Source organism: Meles meles, chromosome 8 (assembly GCF_922984935.1).
Source record: "Meles meles chromosome 8, mMelMel3.1 paternal haplotype, whole genome shotgun sequence".
NCBI lineage: Eukaryota > Metazoa > Chordata > Mammalia > Carnivora > Mustelidae > Meles > Meles meles.
Genome location: NC_060073.1, coordinates 60,486,747 through 60,507,964, shown reverse-complemented (window position 1 = coordinate 60,507,964; position 21,218 = coordinate 60,486,747). Strand labels below are relative to the sequence as shown.

The window sequence follows — 21,218 nt, the reverse complement described above, 5'->3', positions numbered from 1 at the left end:
CCAAGCCTCACTCAAAAAAATTGAAAAATCCAGAATACACCAGCTCTCTTTATACCTTAAAGAACTGGAAAATCAAAAATTAAGCCAACCCCACACACAAGAAGGGAAATAATCAAGATTAGAGCAGAGATCAATGAGATAGAAACTAGAGATACAGTAGAACACATCAACAAAACTAGAAGTTGGTTTTTTGAAAGAATCAATAAGATAATAAACCACTGGCCAAACTAAACCAAAAGAAAAGAGAGAGGACCCAAAGTAATAAAATTATGAATGAAAAGGGAAAGATCATGACTAACACCAAGGAAATAGAAAAAAATCATCAGAAATTATTATTAACAGTTACATGCCGGTAAGTTAAGCAACCTAGATGAAATGACTGCATTACTGGAAACCTATAAACTTCCAAAACTGAATCCGGAAGAAATTGACAAACCTGAGTAGACCAATATCTAGTAATGAGATTGAAGCCGTGACCAAAAACCTCCCAAAAAACAAGAGCCCAGGACCTGATCGATTCCCTGGAGAATTCTACCAAACATTCAGAGAAATAATACGTATTCTCCTGAAGCTGTTTCAAGAAGTAGAAACAGAAGGAAAACTTCCAGACACTTTTTATGAAGCCAGCAATACTCTGATCCCCAAACCAGGCAAAGACCCCACCAAAAAGGAAAATTTCAGACCAATATCCCTGATGAATATGGATGCCAAGATTCTCAACAAGATCCTAGCTAATAGTATCTAACAGTACATTAAAAAGATTAGCCACCATGACCAGGTGGGATTTATCTATGGGATAGAAGGGTGGTTCAACATTCACAAATCAATGTGATAGAACAAATCAATAAGAGAAGAGAAAAGAACCACACAGTCCTCTCAATTGATGCAGAAAAAGCATTTGACAAGATACAGCATCCGTTCCTGATTAAACCACTTAAAAGTATAGGGATAGAGGGAACATTCCTCAATTTCATAAAATCTATCTATGAGAAACCCACAGCGAATATCACCCTCAATGGGGAAAAGCTGACAGCCTTCCCTATTGGCTGCTGGGAAGTAAGGTAGTTTGTTTCTCAAAATTCCTTTTTTTGTAGCATATTCTTGTATCATAAATATCAAAAATATCATAAGCTAATATTTTATAAGCTTGGGTAGTATATTCTTAGTAGTTTGTATAGGGAAGGATGAAACACAGTGCATCAAAGTAGAAAAGGGAAGGAATGTCCAACTAATGAGAATTTGGATAGTTTAATAATACTAGGACTAGATGATAATTGGGCAAAGTAATAAAAATTAAACATCATCTTTCTATGTGAAATAAATCTAGAAAATATGATAATATGGCATATCTTTTACAGATACTTGTTTTGGTTAAGTGAGGAGAAAGTCATTATTGGTAACCAAGTCCCTTACTCATATGGCTTTTCCAGCTAACCTCTAATTATTCTGAGAGTTTTCCTCATTCACATGTGGGATTATGGAACTCATTTTTTTTTTTAAAGTCAAGACTCTTGGTTTCCCTTCCAAATAATTCTCTAGCTGTTGTACTTCTCTTTCACCCAGTGTTTGTTCACTTTTATAAATTATCATGGAAGCTCCAAATCTCTGCTTCTATTACTTTGCATCCTCTTTCTTTATGTCCTCTTTCCTAGAGTAATCGTTTGGCCCAATTTTTATGAATATTTTATCTGTCCCAATTCTATATGTTAACCTTACCTTTACTGTTATCCATGGTTTGCCTTTGCATCAGTGGCTGCAATTTTTCTAAACTGGAGGCAGCTCTTTGTTCCCTTGAGTAAGTGCCCTGTCGTAGGTTTCAGATGACAACTGCTATCAATCTGTCCTCCAGAGCGCTAAAGCTGCACTGTGCAGTATGGTAGTCCTTAGGTACATGCGGCTGTTTTAAATAATTAAAAATAAGTAAAATCTTAAAATCTGTTCTGTAATCATAATACCTACATTCCAAGTGCTCCAGAGCCTCATGTGGCTAGTGGTCACATACTGCGTAGTACAGATATAGCATATTTCCATCATCACGGAAAGTTCTGTTGGACAGCAGTGCTCTGAAGGCTATTTAGTTTTTACTTGTTTTCCTTCCATCCTTCTTTCTCTGGCTATCATCAAATCTGCTGATCATTTTTCTCAGTAACTATGACCATAATTATATATGTGTTATTTCAGAATTAATTGCTCCTTCATTTGCTCTCTATACTTGAAAATAAAACAGGGGTTGGCAAACGTTTTCTGTAAAGTGCCTAATAATAAATATTTTAGGTTTCTCTGTCACAACCATTCAGCCCTGACCTTGTCATTGACAACATGTAAACAAATGAATGGTTGTTTTCCAGTAAAACTTTATTTACAAAAATGGGTGTTGAGCTGGATTTGACTCTCGGGCCTTAGTTGCTGATCCTTGGTATAGGACTTGAAACTGAATATGAAATTTTCAAATGTAAGTACATTCAAAGGTTGATAAATACCCATTAACTCACCACTCAACTTCAGAAATGAAACAGTAATTAGTAAAATGGAAGCCTCCTATGTGACTCATCCTAAAATACATCTCTCTCATCCACCATGTTGTAACCACTTTTCTGACAATACATAGTGTATCATACTTTGCATCTTGCTTTTTGCCCACTAAGTACTATATTTGTGGATTAATGCCAATTTTTACCTTAATTATTCATTATTATTTTGCTGTATAGTTTTGCTGTATGTTTTATAAATTACTTATTGATGTTCTCAACTGAAATTTTTGTTGGTTTTGTTTTACTTATAAATGAAACAGTGCTGCTATTAAATGTTCTTGTATATATCTCCTGGTGTTGTTCTGCAAGAAGTTCTTAAAGAAATATACCTAGGAGTGGTGTGTTCCAGCCACTTTACCAAAAAGTGTCAGATTGTGTTACAGTTCCTTTTATTGTATCTTTTAACATTGTTTGCTTGTCATGTTAAACTTAGCAAGTATTTCATTGTGTACTGGTGATAGGCATCTGGGGATTCAGAGGTGAATTAGACATGATCCATACAGTCACTGAGCCAGCAATAAGGTTATAATTCTTTGGAGCAGCCCCAAAGGGCTTAAGACCTATGAGGTGGTAGATCCTTTCCCTTGCTTTACTGGTTATATTATACTTGGCTTCCTGTGACACAAAAGGAGAAAATCAGAATGCTTCTTGCCCATTTTTTAAAGCAAAAATTGCCCAAAATTATAAAGCAGTAATTTTAAAATATTTTTAGCATTTGAACAACTGCTACAAACTCCTGCATGGAATCCTTGTATACAAAGCAGATGAAAGGAGGCCATTTGGTTAAAACTTGTGAGGCTGTGTCCCCTTTGTGTGTTTTCTCCATTCCCTCTACCTGTGTACGTCGTCTTCTACTTACTTTGGGTTTGTGAGATATTACACTGAGTACCAGGGCTCCTTGAAATAAAATTTGGAAACTGTTCTAAGATAGGATTTTCCAACTAGTAAATTTCTTACAGAATTCTAAGCTTTACCTAGGTGATTTCCTTGCTAGATGTTCTCAAAGTAATGTTCTAAAATTTAAATCAGGGGTGCCTGAGTGGCTCAGTTTGTTAAGTGACTGCCTTCAGCTCAGGTCATGATCCTGGAGTCCCGAGATCAAGGTCCACATTTGGCTCCCTGCTTGGCGGGGAGTCTGCTTCTGCTGACCTCTCTCCTCTCATGTATTCTCTCTCATTCTCTCTCTCTCTCTCTCAAATAAATGAATAAAACCTTTTAAAAAATGTAAATCAGATCATGATAATCTACTGCTCACATCCTCTAGTGACAACTGAATATTCTGGCGTAAGGACTTATCCTGGGCTGGAGAATCACCAATAAATGAGGAGTACTAAAGCAGAGAATACATAAAACTACTTATGGGAGTAGTGTATAAGGTGACTAGAGGCAAAAGGAAAAAACTTAAACTGATTCTTTAAAGTCAACTTTATTAAGGTATAATTAATATAAAATAAAATGCATCTATTTTAAGTATAGTGTTGGTTGAGTGTTGACACACACATATATATCCATGTAATTGCTGTCATAATCATAATATATAAAATATTTCTGTCCCCAGAACTTCTCTTGTTCCTTTGCAGTTAAATTTAGTTTGTATCACTATGTAGTAAATCAACCCAAACTTAGAGAGTTTAAATTATCTCCATCTACTATTTCACAATTTTTTAGTTTAAAAATCCAGGTGGGCTGAGCTGGGTCCTCAGCTTAGGATCTTACAAAGGTAGAACCTTGATTTTTATTTTGCCTGGACTGAGTTCTTCTCTGGAGACTCTTGAGAGAATCTATTCCCAGGATCATTCAGGTTGTTGACTTAAGTCCTTTTTTGCTTGATGGCTATAGGCTGAAAGTCACTCAGGTTGCTTTCAAGGCCATTGCATATGACTCCCTTTATCTCACAACCAGCATGTAGACTCTTGTTCATGTTTTCAATCTCTTACTTTATCTTTTGCTACTAACCAGAGAAAATTTTGGGTTTTTAAAGGGCTCCTGTGATGAAATTAGGCCTGGTAGATAATCTCTCTTTTGCCATATAACATAACATTATCATAGGAATAATAATTGTGTTGTTCATAAATTTTCTCCACACTCAGATTATGTAAGAGTAAGGGTTGTTGGGATCGTTTTATAATTCTGCTTCCCTCCATAGTCCTGTATTTATTTTGTTAAATTTATTCCTAAGTATGTCAATGTTACTTATAACCATTATGTTTTCATTTCATCTTTTTATTAATATCTAGAAAATCAATTGATTTTCATATATTGACTTATGGCAGTTACTACGTTACTCTGCACAACAGATTTCTGTAAAGCTTAGTGGCTTTAAACAACACAGGTGTTTATTTTTCTCTTGAATCTGTACTTTCGACAGAGCTTAGTGGGGATAACTTGTCTCTGTACCATTCCACATCAGCTAGAGCAGCTTAAAGGCTAGCAGCCAAGTTCTTCTGAAAGTGTACTTTCTCCCATGTTTAGTACTTGGTGCTCCATGTTGGCTGAGACTCTGGGGGACTGTCAGCTAGAGTTTCTGCACATGGCTTCTCTGTGTTGCCTGGGCTTCTTCTCAGTGTTGGGTTCCAAAGACAAATTATGTGAGGAGGGGAAGGAGGCTGGCCAGGCAATATTGCCTTTTATGAAATAGTCTCAAAGGTCATACAGTTTCTTTTCTGCATTCCATTCGTCAAAGAAGTTACAAGGTTCAACCCAAGATCAAGAGGGATTGATGGGATAGATTCTGCTTCTTTGTGCAGTATGGCAAAGTTGTGGAAGAAGAGGTGGCACCAGAAATATTGCTGTGACTGTTTTTTGGCAAATGTAATCTGCTACATGACCTTTTATCCTGCAGTCTTCCTAAATTCACTTATTCTAGTAGCTTTGTTTGTGGATTCTTTACAGTTTTAAATAACCATGATCATGTCATAGTTTATTTCTGTCTTTTTCCTTAAAGGTTTTATTTATTGCGAGAGAGAGAGTGTGCGAGCATGCACACACACAGGCAGGGGAGGGACAGAAGGTGAGGGAAAAGCAGACTCCCCACTGAGCAGAGAGCCCAATGTAGGGCTCAATCTCAACACGCTGGGACCATGACCTGAGCCTTGGGCAAGTGCTTATCCAACTGAGCCATCCAGGCACACCCATTTCTGTATTTCTGATCTAGAAGTCTTTTTATTTCTTGCCTTATTCTGTTGGCTAGGATCCTTAGTACAATGGTGAATAGAAGTAATTAGAGTTGATATTCTTGTCTTATTCTGAGATCTTTTGGGGAAAGTAAAAAACCAACTTTTAAAGAATTATTTTGGTAAAATACACAAAACATTAAATTCTCCATTTTATTTTTTAAAATTTTTTAAAGATTTTATTTATTTATTTGACAGAGATCACAAATAGGCAAAGAGACAGGCAGAGAGAGAGAGAGAGAAGGAAGCAGGCTTCCAGCCGATCAGAGAGCCCGACTCGGGGCTTGATGTGGGGCTTGATGCAGGGCTCAATCCCGGACTCTGGGATCATGACCTGAGCCGAAGGCAGAGGCTTTAACCCACTGAGCCACCCAGGTGCCCCTAAATTCTCCATTTTAACCATTTCCTTTTTTCTTTTCAATTCCAGTATCATTAGCATATAGTGTTATATTAGTTTCAGGTCTACAATATAATGATTCAACAATTCTATACATTAGTCAGTGTTCATCATGATAAGTGTACTCTTAATTTTCTTTATCTCCTCTCTGGTAACCATCAGTTTTTCTCTATAGTTAAAAGTTTGTTTTTGGGGGGTGCCTGGGTGGCTCAGTGGGTTAAAGCCTCTGCCTTTGGCTCAGGTCTGATCCCAGTGTCCTGGGATCGAGCCCCGCATCAGGCTCTCTGCTCAGCAGGGGGCCTGCTTCCTCCTCTCTCTGCCTGCCTCTTTGCCTACTTGTGATCTCTGTCTGTCAAATAAATAAATAAAATCTTAAAAAAAAAAAGTTTGTTTTTTGGTTAGTCTCTTTTTTTGTTTGTTTTGTTTCTTAAATTCCCCATATGAATGAAATTATATGGTATTTGTCTTTCCCTGACTTACTTCACTTCACATTATCCATGTTGTTGCAAATGGCAATATATTTTTCTTTTTGTGGCTGAGTAATATTCCATTGTGTATTTACCACATCAATCAGTGGATACGTGACTGCTTCCATAATTTTACTGTTGTAAATAATGCTGCAGTAAACATAGGGGTGCATATATCTCTTCGAATCAGTGTTTTCATATTCTTTGGATAAATATCCAGTAGTGGAATTAATGAATCATATGGTAATTCTGTTTTTAATTTTTTGAGGAATCTTCACACTGTTTTCTGTAGTGGCTATACCAGTTTGCATTCCAACCAACAGTAAATGAGGGTTATTTTTCCTCCACATCCTCACCAACACTTGTTGTTTCTTACGTTTTTGATGTTAGCCATTCTGACAGGTATGAAGTGATACCTCATTGTGATTTTGATTTGCATTTCCCTGATGATCAGTGATACTGAGCATCTTTTCATGTGTCTGTTGGCCATCTCTGTGTATTCTTTGGAAAAATGTCTGTTCATGTCTTTGCCCATTTTTAAATTGGATTTTTTTTTTATGTGGAATTGTGGAAGTTCTTTATCTATTCTGGATGCTAACCCTTTGTCAGATATGTCATTTGCAAATATCTCCTCTTGTTCAGTAGGTTTTCTTTTAGTTTTTTTTTTTTTTTTGACTGTTTCTTTGGTGTTCAAAGGCTTTTTATTTTGATGTACTCTGAGTAGTTTATTTTTGCTTTTGTTTCCTTGCCTCAGGAGACATATCTAGAAAAATGTTGCTACTACTAATATCAGAGAAGTTACTGCCTGTGCTCTTCTAGGATTTTATGGTTTTCTGTCTCACATTTAGGTCTTTAATACATTTTGAGGTTATTTTTATGTATGGTATAAGAAAGTGGTCCAATTTCATTCTTTTGCAAAGGGCTGTCCATTTTTCCCTGAGCCATTTGTTTTTAAAGAAGGGATCATTTCCCTTTTTTTTTTTTTTTTTTTAATTTGACAGAGAGAAATCACAACTAGACAGAGAGGCAGGCAGAGAGAGAGGAGGAAGCAGGCTCCCCGCAGAGCAGAGAGCCCGATGTGGGGCTCGATCCCAGGACCCTGAGATCATGACCTGAGTGGAAGGCAGAGGCTTTAACCCACTGAGCCACCCAGGCGCCCCAACCCTGAGCCATTTGTTAAAGAAACTTTTCCCCATTGCATATTCTTACCTCCTTTGTCAAAAATTAATTGATTAATTAATCATGGGCTTATTTCTAGATTTTCCATTTTGTTGCATTGATCTATGTGTCTCTTTTTGTGCCAGTACCATATTGTTTTGATTACTACACCTTTGAAGTATATCTTGAAATCTGAGATTGTAATACTTCCAGTTTTGTTCTTTTTCAAGACTACTTGGGCTATTGTGACCTTTTGTGTTTCCATAAAAATTTTAGGATTGTTTGTTCTAGTTCTGTGAAAAATGCTATTAGTATTTTGATAGGGATTATTTTTAAGATTTTATTTATTTGAGAGAGAAAGAGAGCATGAGGAGGGGGAGGGGCAGAAAGAGAGAGAGAAGGATCCTTCCCACTGAGCAAGAGCCCTACATGGGGCTCAATGCCAGGACCTTGAGATCATGACCTGAGCCAAAGTCAGATGCTTAACTGACTGAGCCACCCAGGTGCCCCGTGATAGGGATTGCTTTAGATCTGTAGATTGCTTAGTATGGACAATCTGTAGATTAATGTATGGACATTTTAACAATGTTCTTCCAATCCATGAGCATGTAATATCTTTCCATTTGTTTGTGTCATCTTCAATTTCTTTCATTGTTGTTTTATAGTTTCTGAAGTACAGGTCTTTTTATATCTGTGGTTAAGTTTATTCCTAGGTATTTTATTATGCTTGGTGCAGTTGTAAATGGGATTATTTTCTTAATTTTCTCTTTTTGCTTCTTCATTATTAGTATATAGAAATGCAGTGGATTTCTGTATTTTGATTTTGTGTCCTGTGACCTTACTGAATTCATTTATCAGTCTAGTAGTCTTTTGGTGGAGTCTTTAGGGTATTTTATATATAGTATCATGTCACCTACAAATAGTGAAAGTTTTACTTCTTCCTTACCAATTTGGATGCCTTTTATTCCTTTTTCTTGTTTGATTGCTGTGGCTAGGACTTCCAGCACTTAGTTGAATAAAAGTGGTGAGAAGAGACATCCTTGTCTTATTTCTGATCTTTGGGGGAAAGCTTTCAATTTTTCATCATTGAGTATTATATTAGCTGTGGGTTTTTCATATATGACCCTTACTATATTAGAGGTTTGTTCCCTCTAAACCTACTTTGTTGGCAGTTTTTGTCAGAAATGGAAATTCTACTTTGTCAGATGCTTTTTCTGCATCTATTGAAATGATCGTATGGTTTTTATTCTTTCTCTTGTTGATGTATCATGTTGATTGATTTGTGAATGTTGAACCACCTTTGCCCCTCAGGAATAAATCTCACCTGATCATGGCAAATGATTTTTTTAATGTATTGTTGGATTTGGTTTGCTAATATTTTGTTGAGGATTTTTGCATCTATGTTCTTCACAGATATTGACCTGTAGTTCTTTCTTTTTGAGGTGTCTTTATCTGGTCTTAGTATCAGGGTAATGTTGATCTCATAGACTGAATTTGAAAGCTTTTCTTCTTCTGTCTTTTGGACTATTTTGAGAAGAATAGATAATAACTTGTCTTAAATGTTTGGCAGAATTCACCTGTGAAGCTGTTTGTTCCTGGAGTTTTATTTGTTGGGAGTTTTTTTTTATTCCTGATTCAATTTTGTTGATGGTAATCAGTCTGTTCAAGTTTTCTATTTCTTCCTGATTCCATTTTGGGAGGTTTTATGTTTCTAGGAACTTACCCATTTCTTCTACGTTGTCCAATATGTTGGCATATAAGTTTTCATAATATTCTTATGTACTCCTTTGTATTTCTGTGGTGTTGGTTGTTATTTTTCCTGTTTCACTTTGATTTTGTTTATTTGAGTCTTCTCTCTCTCTTTCTTTCTTTCTTTTTTTTTTTTTTTTTTGATGAGTCTAGCTAAAGGTTATCAATTTTTTTGATCTTTTCAAAGAACCAGCTCCTGGTTTCATTGATCTGTTTTCTTCTTTTTTACTTCTATTTTGTTTTTTTCTGCTCTCTTTTGTATTATTTTCTTCCTTCTACCAGTTATGGGTTTTGTTCTTTTTTAGTTCTTTTGTGTGTAAAATTAGGTTGTTTACTTGAGATTTTTCTTGCTTCTTGGGATAGGCCTGTATTGCTATAAACTTCCCTCATAGAATAGCCATTACTGCATCCCAAAGTTTTGAACCATTGTGCTTTCATTTTCATTTTCTCTGTGTATTTTTTTATTTCCTCTTTGATTTCTTGATTGACCCATTCATCGTTTAGCAGCATATTATTTAACATCCATGTATTTTTTTTCTTTCCAGATTTTTTTCTTGTGGTTGACTTCTCATTTCATAGTGTTGTGGTCAGAAAAGGTGAATGATAAGACTTTGATCTCTTTGAATTTATTGAGACTTATTTTGTGCACTAAAATGTGATCTGTTCTGGAGAATGTGCCATGTGCATTTGAATGTATATTCTGCTGTTTTAGATGGAATGTTCTGTGTATAGCTGTTAGATCTATCTACTCCAATGTCTCATTCAACGCCACTATTTCCTTACTGATTTTCTGTTTGGATGGTCTATCCATTGATGTAAGTGGGGTGTTAAGGTCTCCTACTGTTACTGTATTACTATCATTTACTTCCTTTATATTTGTTATTAACTGCTTTATATATTTGAGTGCTCCCACATTAGGTGCATAAAGATTTATAATTGTTATATCTTCTTGTTGGATTGTTCTGTTTATGACTATATAGTGTCCTTCTTTTCCTATTTTTACAGTCTTCGTTTTAAAGTCTATTTTGTGGGGCGCCTGGGTGGCTCAGTGGGTTAAAGCCTCTGAGCTTTTGGCTCAAGTCATGATATGATCTCAGGGTCCTGGGATCGAGCCCCGCATTGGGCTTTCTACTCAGCAGGGAGCCTGCTTCCCCCTCTCTCTCTGTCTGTCTCTCTGCCTACTTGTGATCTCTGCCTGTCAAAATAAATAAAATATTTTTTAAAAAAATAAAGTCCATTTTGTCCAGTATAAGTATTGCTACTCTGGCTTTCTTTTTCCTTCCATTTGCATGATAAATGCTTGTCAGTCCCCTCACTTTCAATTTGCATGTGTCTTTAGGTCTGAAAGGAGTCTCTTGTAGACAGCATATTGTTGGGTCTTGTTATTTATCCATTTCATCACCCTATGTCTTTTGATTGGAGCGTTTAGCCTACTTACATAAGTAATTACTGGTAAGTATGTACTTAATGCCATTTTGTTATTTGTTTTATGTTCGTTTTGTAGTTCTTTGTCCCTTTCGTCTCTTGTTCTCTTTTCTCACGGCTTGCTGGCTTTATGTAGTGGTATAATTGGATTCCTGTCTATTTTTTGTGTGTCTATTAGTGGTTTTTGATTTGTGGTTATCATTAAGTTTGTATATAAAAACTTATGCATAGAGTAGTCAATATATTAAGTTAATGGTCCTTTAAGTGTGAACTCTTTTCTTCTTCTTCAAGTTTTTATTTAAATTCCAGTTAGTTAGCATACAGTGTAATATTAGTTTCAGACGTAGAATTAGTGATTCAACACTTCTATACAGTATCCAGTGACTATCACAACCAGTGCCCTCCTTAATCCCCATCACCTAACTAACTTATCCCCCCACTTTCTTCCCCTCTCATAACCATCAGTTTATTCTCTATAATTAGGAGTCTGTTTCTTGGTTACCTCTTTCTTTTCTCTCCCTGTGTTCTTTTGTTTTGTTTCTTAAAATTCCACATATGAGTGAGATGATGTGGTATTTGTCTTCCTCTGACTGACTGGATAGCAACATGCAAAAGAATGAAAGTGGACCACTTTCTTACACCATACACAAAAATAAATTCAAAATGGATTAAAGACCTAAATGTGAATAGGAAACCATTAAAATCCTAGAGAAAACACAGGCTGTAACCTCTTTGACATTGGCTGTAGCAACTTCTTACTAGGTATGTCTCCTAAGGCAAGGGAAACAAAAGCAAAAATAAACTATTGGGAACTTCATCAGAATAAAAAGCTTCTGCACAGCAAAGGAAACAATCAATAAAACCAAAAGTCAGCCTACAGAATGGGAGAAGATATTTGCAAATGATATATCTGTAACACCCAGAAACAAATAATCCAGTTAAAAAACAAGCAGAGGATATGAATAGACATTTTTCCAAAGAAGACATACAGATGGCCAGTAGACACATGGCCTTCACATTTTAGATATGTGGTGTTGTAATTTACATCTTTGTGTTTTGTGAATCCCCTGACTGATCTTTATAGATACACTTAATTTTACTGCTTTCCTCCTTCCCACTTTTCCTCCTTTAACTTACGTTGTTTGCTTTGCATGCAGAGTCCCTTTTAACATATCTTGTAGGGCTGGTTTACTGGTTATGAATTCCTTTTAACTTTTGTTTGTCTGGGAAACTCTTTATCTCTCCTATTCTGAATGATAGCCTTGCTGGATAGAGTGTTCTTGGCTACAGATTTTTTTTTCTTTTATCACTTTAACTATATCATGCCACTCTCTTCTGGCCTACAGACTTCCTGCTAAAAAATCAGCTCATAGCCTTGTGGGATTTCCCTGATATGTAACTGTTTTTGTTTTCTCTTGCTGCTTTTAAAATTCTCTTCTTATCACTACTTTTTGCTGCTTTTGTAACTATGTGTTTTGGTGTGGACCTTCTTCAGTTGATTTGTTGGGGGCTCTCTTTGTCTCTTGGATCTGGATTTCTGTTTCCTTCCCCTGATTTGGGAAGCTTTCAGCTATTATTTCTTCAAATACATTTTCTGCTTCCTTTTTTCTCTCTTTTCCTTCTGGGATCCCTATAATGTGAATGTTATTATGCTTGATGGTGTCCCTTGTTCAGTTTGATTGCTTTCCATCACTTACTCCTCCTCCAATTCCATGATCCATTCTTCTGCTTCCTCTGGTCTACTATTTATTCTATTTAGTGTATTTTAAATTTTAGTTATGAGTTCTTGATTTCTGACTGATTCTTTTTTATGTTTTCTGTCTCTTTGCTAAGGATTTCACCAAGGTCCTCTACTCTTTTTCAAATCTAGTGAGTGTCTTTATGATCATTACTGTAAATTATCTATCAGTCATATTACTTATCTCCATTTTGTTTAGGTCTCTCCTTATGATTCTGTCCTGTTCTTCCATTTCGGATATACTTCTCCATCTTCTCAATTTGTCTAACTCTCTCTATCTGTTTCTTTGTGTTAGGAAAGTTAGTTACATCTCCTGCTGCTGAAAGTAGCGGCCTTATAAAGAAGAGATCCAGTAGTGCCCTGTAATGCAATGTCACCTGTTCATGAGCACCTGGTACTTTAGGGGTATCTGTGTATATTGCATATGCCATAACCTTGTGGCTGAACTGCTTTTACCTTCAGCTAAGTCATCTACAATGGCTCTCTTTGCCTCTAGTGGGCAGGATTTGGTCCCTGTGTAGTGGGCCAGTCTTGGGTCACTTTGGGCTTCAGTTGAGTTGAACCAGCCATTTGCTAGAGATAAATAGCACTGAAGTACAGGGCACTTTCCCTGTACTGTCCCCCGAGAAGCTTTTGTTGGTGGGTAGGGCCTGCAGTCAGACAGATAGCTGCCCCAGCCCACTGTTGGGGCCACAGGCCAACTAGCGTTATGTGGTTTTCTTCTACCGTCACTGGGACAGCAGTCACTTTGGACTGGTGCTGGCCCTTTTCGGCACTTCTTGGTCACTTCCAGGCTTGCAGCAACACTTTGAATGGGATTCAACCTAAGGTGTACTGGAAGGAGGCAGGTTTGCAAGGGAGTTATAGGGGAGAGGTGTTAGCAAAGTTTGCACAGGTCTGTGAGGGAGCTGCAGCTATCCAGAACTCTTGCCAAGACCAGCCTTGTTTGAGGGGGCAGATCTACAGAAGCGAGGGGGAAAGCATTCTGGTAGCAAGCTAGGTGGAGAGTGTTGGCACTGAAATGATTCTGCAGGTGTCCATGCATCTAGGCTAGGGGAGACACATGGCATCCATCAGCTCTTTCATTCTTGTAGAGATATTCCAACAATCCTTGCCCCTCCAGTGCATGCTCAGATTAGTAAATAACCATTCCCATGTACCCCCAGATATTTCTCAAATTGCTGTTTCTATGCTGTAACTCGGGTTAGTGCTATTTCTTTAGAGGTGGGGATTCCATATTTTCTTGCCCTCAGCCTTTCCCAGAGCTGAGCCCACTGATTTTTTTTAAAGTTCCAGGTGTTAATTTAAGCCTTGCTGATTATAAGAACTCAGAAATTAGGCCCTTTGGTTTTTTTGGTTTTTTTTTTTTTTAAAAAAAAGACACATTTATTCAGCGTCATGATCAGACTATTACATTTAGCAATCAACAGCATGGGTGCAAAAAAAAAATCTACATTAAAACCCTTTGTTGGAATGCTTTACACTTTCCACAGAACAGAAACTAAAATAACCTGTTATACAATTAGTCACAAATACAGTCCTCGAGTTTTTTTTTGCCCATACACATGAGTATTGTCTAAAACATGTCTTCTTTGTAGCAGCTAGGCCCTGCCATCACTGTGCTTGGCTGAGTTCACAAATCTGTTGTAACCTGTAGCTTCCCTGTCACTTCTCTGGCTCTCCTCTCCTGCTAAGCTTTGTTTCCTGGCAGTAATTAAAACCTTCTGCCACTGCCGTAGCTACTGCTGCTGCTGGAACCACCATAGCCACCTTGGTTTCGTGGTTTGGCGAAATATTGGCCTCCACCACCATAAGGGCCAGAGCTTCTGCCTCCAAAATTGCCTCCTTTCATGGGTCCAAAATTTGAGGACTGATTGTTGTAATTGCCAAAATCATTATAGCTTCCGCCACCTCCAAAGTTGCTTCCATCATTACCAAATCCGTTCTAGCCATCCCCACTGCCACCATATCCACCACCACCTCGACTGCCACCAAAGCCACCTCGACCACTGAAGTTTCCTCCGCGACCAAAGTTGTCATTCCCACCAAAACCACCTCCACGACCACCACCAAAGTTTCCAGAACCACTTCGACCTCTTTGGCTGGATGAAGCACTAGCCATCTCTTGCTTAGAGAGCGCTTTCCTTACTTCACAGTTGTGGCCATTTACAGTATGGTATTTTTGAATGACAATCTTGTCTACAGAATCATGGTCATCAAATGTTACAAAAGCAAAACCCCTCTTTTTGCCACTGCCTCGGTCAGTCATGATCTCAATCACTTCGATTTTCCCATACTGTTCAAAATAATCTCTTAGATGATGTTCTTCAGTGTCTTCTTTAATGCCACCAACAAAAATCTTTTTCACAGTTAAGTGGGCACCAGGTCTTTGAGAATCTTCTCTTGAGACAGCCCTCTTTGGTTCCACAACTCTTCCATCCACCTTGTGTGGCCTTGCATTCATGGCTGCATCCACCTCCTCCACAGTGGCATATGTGACAAACCCAAAGCCTCTGGAGCGCTTGGTGTTTGGATCTCTCATTACCACACAGTCCGTAAGTGTTCCCCATGGCTCAAAATGGCTCCTCAGACTCTCATCGGTTGTTTCAAAGCTCAGACCTCCGATGAAGAGCTTCCGCAGCTGTTCAGGCTCTTTGGGAGACTCTGACTTAGACATGACGGCGGTGGGAGGGGAGACTTCAACGATGCTTACTCGGCGGCGTCCGCGGGCAGAAAGGCAGGCCCTTTGGTTTTAAAAGCCAAATGTTATGGGGATTTGTCTTCCCCACTCGAGTGCCCTGTGCCTGGGGTGTTTGGTGTGAGGGTTTGTCTCTCTACCCTCTCCAGCCCCTAGCATCCCTCCCATGGGTAGCTCCATGGATCTGTTTAGCTCCCAACTGTGTCTCCACTCTCCCTGCACTTTTTGATGTGTCCCTTACATTTAGCTGTAGAGAGTTCTGCCAGTCTTCATGTTGTTTTCTGGATTGTTTACACTGATGTAGGATCTTACCTAGTTTTATCTGCGGGATATGATGAACTGAGGATCCTCCTACTTGGTTCTCTTCCGCAGAAGTCTGATATGGACCTAACCATTTCTACATATACAGTTCATTGGCATTAGGTACACGTACAGTATTATGCAACTATCACCACCATCCATCTCCAGGACTTTTTTATCTTCCAAAACTGAAACTCCATGCCTGCTAAATGATAACTCCCCATTCCGTTTTCCTTCTGACCCCTGAAAACCACTGTTCTACTTCCTATATATGAATCTGAGTAATGTTAAGTATCTCATATAAGTGGAGTCATACAGTATTTGTCCTTTTATGTCTGCTTTATTCCACTTAGTGTAATATCTTCAAGATTATCTATGTTATATCACGTGTCAGAATTCCACTCATTTTTTTTAAAGATTTTGTTTATTTATTTGACACACAGAGAGAGAGATTACAAGTGGACAGAGAGGCAGGCACAGAGTAGAGAAAGAGAGGAAGGGAAGCAGGCTCCCTGCTGAGCAGAGAGCCTGATGAGGGGCTCGATCCCAGGACCCTGGGATCATGACCTGAGCCGAGGGCAGAGGCTTTAACCCACTGAGCCACCCAGGCACCCCAGAATTCCACTCATTTTAAGGCTGTACCTTTATTATCTATATCCTCCATTGCAAATAATTTTAAATGCCTCTTTACCAACAAAGAGAGCTGAGCACTTTGTGAATCCTTGCTGTCAGGGACCTTACAAATTAGAAGTAGAACTAAGACATCTACATAAGAGGACATCCAGCTACAACTGGATGTGACAATTGCAGTGACATGGCACGCAGCAGGTGGTGACGATGTGCAAGCCCTTGCTTCTTCCTCCATCTTCACAGGAGCGGCCGTGGTACCCGTGGTTCAGTAGTGGACATGTAGCTTTGTCCTTGCCCAGGAGCTGCACATCCTCAAGGTGACCAGCCAGGAGATGCTCATCCAGATCAAGGTTCATGTAGCCTTGCTGGAGGGCATCACTCGAGAAGATCCAGTCGTGCTCCTGGCAGGCACATCCCTGGAGGACGAGGCTACTGTAGGTCAATGTGGAGTGGAGGCTCTGAACACCCTGGAAGCAGCCGGCCACTGGAGACAAAGTTCCCGGTTCCCTGGCCTGTTCTAGGAAAGTAAGGGAGCAGGCTCCCAAGGTGGCCAAACAGAAAAAGGAGAAGACAGGCCAAGCCAGGTGGTGGATACAGTACAACTGGCACTTTGTCAGTGTCATGCCCACCTTCACAAGAAGAGCCCCAGTGCCAACTCAAGTCTGTTGTAATCCTGCCTCTCCCCAATAAAGCCACTAAGTTCAGTAAAAAAACAAACAAAAAACCCACCACAATTTAAGAGCATGTAATAGTAATAGCCATTATCTACATAGCTTTTATTCTTTAGAGGGTTTACATTTATAGTATCTCTTTTAATCCTCAAGACAATCCTACATATGCATGAATAGCTTCCAGTCGAGTGTTTCTATGAATATAAGTGGTACAAATAGCTTCAGACCATCAAATCTCCCAGGAATGTAAGATTCCTGACAGCAGATACTTTGTTTTGTTCCCTGTTTTATACCTACCACTCAAAATTGGTGTTGAATAAATGAAGAGATTACTGTGGTCTTTCGTCATGGAGGACCTTTCTCCATGAGAGAATTAACATCTTAGATAGCCCTTATGTAGTGAGCAGGATGTCAGTAAGCTATGGTGGCTAAGGATGGGATTTCACAGGGATGGACTTGTCTGAGCACTTATGAAAGTGATGTATAACGGAATCCACTGGTTCCATTGGTCCTGGGGAGAGGCACGAGAGTATTGACTAAGGCTACTAGCAGTAGAGTTGTTGTTGGTTGTATTTTTAAGATTTTATTTATTTGAGAGAGAGCAAAAGAAAGAGCACAAGCAGCAGGGAGGAGCAGAGGGAGAAGGACAAGCAAACTGAGATGACCTGAGATCATGACCTGAGCTGAAATCAAGAGTCAGATCTTGACCAACAAAGCCACCCTAGCAGTAGAGTTTTTAATGAAGCTTTAAAATATTTAACTTTGAAGAAATAATTCTAAAATGCCATTAAAGTAGCTCTTTTTTTAAAAATAGGTTAGAATGTGGATATTTGACTATTTATTATCTTAGCTTTTTAATGCAGTTTTCTGTGAAGTATATTTTTCCATTAAATTTAATTATTTTTATTTTTTTACATGTAAGTCCCATTTTCATATATTAGAAATATTGAATTGTTTTTACTCATTGGAATTGTGGACTATTAGGCATCTAGTAATTTTCCTAGATTCTGTGATATATTTATTGTTGTTATTAAAAATTTGAAGTAGTGGACATTGATGGCATTAGAAAGGAAACGATATGTGAACATACAGAATCTTCTACTTTCTTAGCCATTTCTGGCCTTAGCAAGTTTTCTTTGTTTATAAATCACTTACCAAGACCTCTCCCTCTCTCTTTTTCCAACCATTTTGAAAAGGCAAATTGTATTCATTTTACTGGTGGCCTTTGATTAGATTCTCAGACTGATATAATGATGTCATAAAATATAATAGAGATTCTGTTCTATCACTGAGGTGCTTAGCTGTGGCTTAAATTAGTCCCTGGCCAGAGACAGGTGTTTTTTTGAGTGTAGTGCCCTATTCCCATGATGAAGGTCAAGTCTCACTTGTGTGTATTTGGTGATTATCTGGTATGACCAATGTGTAGGTTTTAAATTTTGTTCAGTAAAGCATTTAAACCTAAGAATTGTATTTCTTTTTTTTTTTTAAAGATTTTATTTATTTATTTGACAGAGAAATCACAAGTAGGCAACAAGGCAGGCAGAGAGGCGGGGAGGCAGGCTCCCTGCTGAGCCAAGAGCCCAATGCGGGACTCGATCCCAGGACCCTGGGATCATGACCTGAGCCGAAGGCAGAGGCTTTAACCCACTGAGCCACCCAGGAGCCCAAAATTGTATTTCTTTATTGCAAATAACATGCTATGGAGTTTACCAAGCTCCATTTTCAACATGGCTTTATAATTTCTGACTTACATGAATGTCAGGTCATTCTAATTGTTTCCTTATTAAATTAATCAGCACAACCATATTTCCTTGATTCTAAGATTTAGAGTTTTGGAATTTTTTAAAAAAGATTTTACTTATTAATTAGAGAGTGTGGTAGTGGGAGTGGAGAGAGGGGCAGAGGAAGAGAGAAAATCTAAAGCTGACTCCACACTGAGTGCGGCGCCCAACCTGGGGCTCAGTTCCACAACCGTGAGATCATGGCCTGAGATGAAACCAAGAGTTGGATGCTCAACCAACTGAGCCACCCGGCTGCCCCTAAGATTCGGTTTTTGTTTTTTATTAGCAGTGCATCTAACATTTTGCGATGTCTCAAAGAAAAAGACAGTTTTCCCCAAATTTCCAGCTTGTACAAGGTACAGACGAAGATGGCAAAAAGATTTTTGATAAAAAAAAAAAATCTCTCTCAAGGGGTATTTGGGTGGTTCAGTCAGTTGAGCATCCAACTCTTAATTCTGACACAAGACATGATCTCAGGGTCATGAGATTGAGCCCTGTGGTGGTCTTCATTCTGGGCATGGAACCTGCTTGGGATTCTCTCCCTCTCTCTCTGCCCCCTCAAACTGAAGAAAAAAAAACAACTCTACCTTTAAAAAATTAAGGAGAAGATTAGTCTTTATACATTTCTGTCTTTCTCTCTGTTTCTGTCAAACTCTTAAAATTAAGTGGCAGTTCAATTAGTAAACCTAAATGCCGCTCATCTTTTCTGCACAGTTCATTAATCTTATTTTTATTCTAAATGTAAATACCTCTAAGCCAAATGAAATAAAATTATTCTAGTATCCCAGAAGGAATAAGTCTATAGATGAAAATAATAAGTGTTGGGATGTACTTCATTCTCTATTCATAAAGTTTTTAAAGGAAATAAGTAGATTATTACCATTGAATTTAATATTCTGCACTGGAGAGTTCAAGTATTCAATTAGCCTTAACAAGTGATTATGAGGCTAAGTGATAATACCAGGTGTGCTCTTTCAAAGCAAATCTGTTTAAAAGGTAATAGTGTATATATATATGTATATATATGTGTGTGTATAATAAAAACCATGTTTTTCATGTAAGATGAATCCTTACATGAGACTTTAATGTTATTACCCAATTTTTTAAAGGATGACTAGTGGTCTTAGTCTTTGTTTTGTTATATGTCAATTTGTGGTACATCTTTTAACATTACTATTATAAAACCATTAAAGCACCAAAGAGAGGGGCGCCTGGGTGGCTCAGTGGGTTAAGCCTCTGCCTTCGGCTCGGGTCATGGTCTCAGGGTCCTGTGATCGAGCCCCACGTTGGGCTCTCTGCTGAACAGGGAGCCTGCTTCCCTCTCTCTCTCTGCCTGCCTCTCTGCCTCTCTCTCTCTCTCTGTCAAATAAATAAATCTTTAAAAAAAAAAAAAAAGGCACCGAGGAGAAGTGTTGGTCAGAGAATGAAGCTCAGGTACACAGAAGCACAGCTGGATCACTGGAATGAACATGATTGGTCAGAAGCATCTTGACTTCTGTAAGCGGGCCTTATGCTCATGGATTAGTTCACAGCCTTTAATACTGCCAAGAATGTTTGTGGGTCTTTCTAGAATTCCATCTCAGCACTGTCATTTTGGAAATGTGAATAAAACTTTATTTAGGAAACTAAGATTTCTCTTTCATTAATATAGTTAGAGATAAAATATTATTTGGCAAGAAGAGCTCCCATTCAAGGCTCCCCACTGAGACACGTGTGCCACAGTTATCCTAATCCTACTTGTTATTTGGCCCTGGTTATCCTCAAGTATCATCTTTCAGTGAAAGACCCATCGAAGCATAGCTTACAAATAAGATAGCACATCGAACAGATGACTCTCTGGAAAGGAGTAACTCAATAAAAGTTTCAGGTCCACCTAAAGATATTTTCTAGGAAGCAGAATTATAAATAACAGTTTCAAATAAAATGACCGAGATCTATTATAGACTATTGGGTCACATATTAAGAAGTCTTTTTATTTGTTCAAAAAGTAATTTTTAGGGCACATGCTCTAAATTTACTTATTACTCTGAGGATAAAATGGAAAACCTCAAGATAATTTAAAAGGTGTACTCTGCTAACTTTATCTTCTAAAATTCAGATATAATTTATGTAACATAAAGTTCACCACTTTATTTTTTTACTTCTAAAAAAATTTTTATTTAAATTCCAGTTAACATACAGTGTAATCTTAGTTTCAATATACAATATAGTGATTCAGTACTTCCATAGAACCACCCAGTGCTCATCACAACAAGTGCACTCCATAATTCTTCTCACCACTTTTATTCAACATAGTACTGGATGTCCTAGCCACAGAGAAGAAAATTCTTGCTTGTCCTAGCAAGCAGAGAAGAAAAAGAAATAAAAGGCATCCGAGGGTGCCTGGGTGGCTCAGACGGATAAGTGTCTGCCTTAAGCTCAGGTCATGATCTTAGGGTCTTGGGACCCCATGTCGGGCTCCCTGCTTAGCAGAGAGTCTGCTTCTTCCTCTCCCCCTGCT

General features: G+C 38.2%; 2 protein-coding genes across 3 annotated transcripts in view; one reads left to right on the top strand and one right to left on the bottom strand.

Annotated features, from left to right (window-relative positions):
- FCHSD2 (FCH and double SH3 domains 2) overlaps positions 1-21,218 on the top strand; it is a 284,199-nt gene that overhangs the window by 163,374 nt on the left and 99,607 nt on the right. The gene's annotated exons all lie outside the window — the stretch shown is intronic.
- LOC123948515 (heterogeneous nuclear ribonucleoprotein A1-like) lies at positions 14,272-15,371 on the bottom strand. The gene is given in 1 exon segment (XM_046015696.1): positions 14,272-15,371. A coding segment is annotated over 1 exon segment (963 nt). The 5' UTR covers positions 15,316-15,371; the 3' UTR covers positions 14,272-14,352.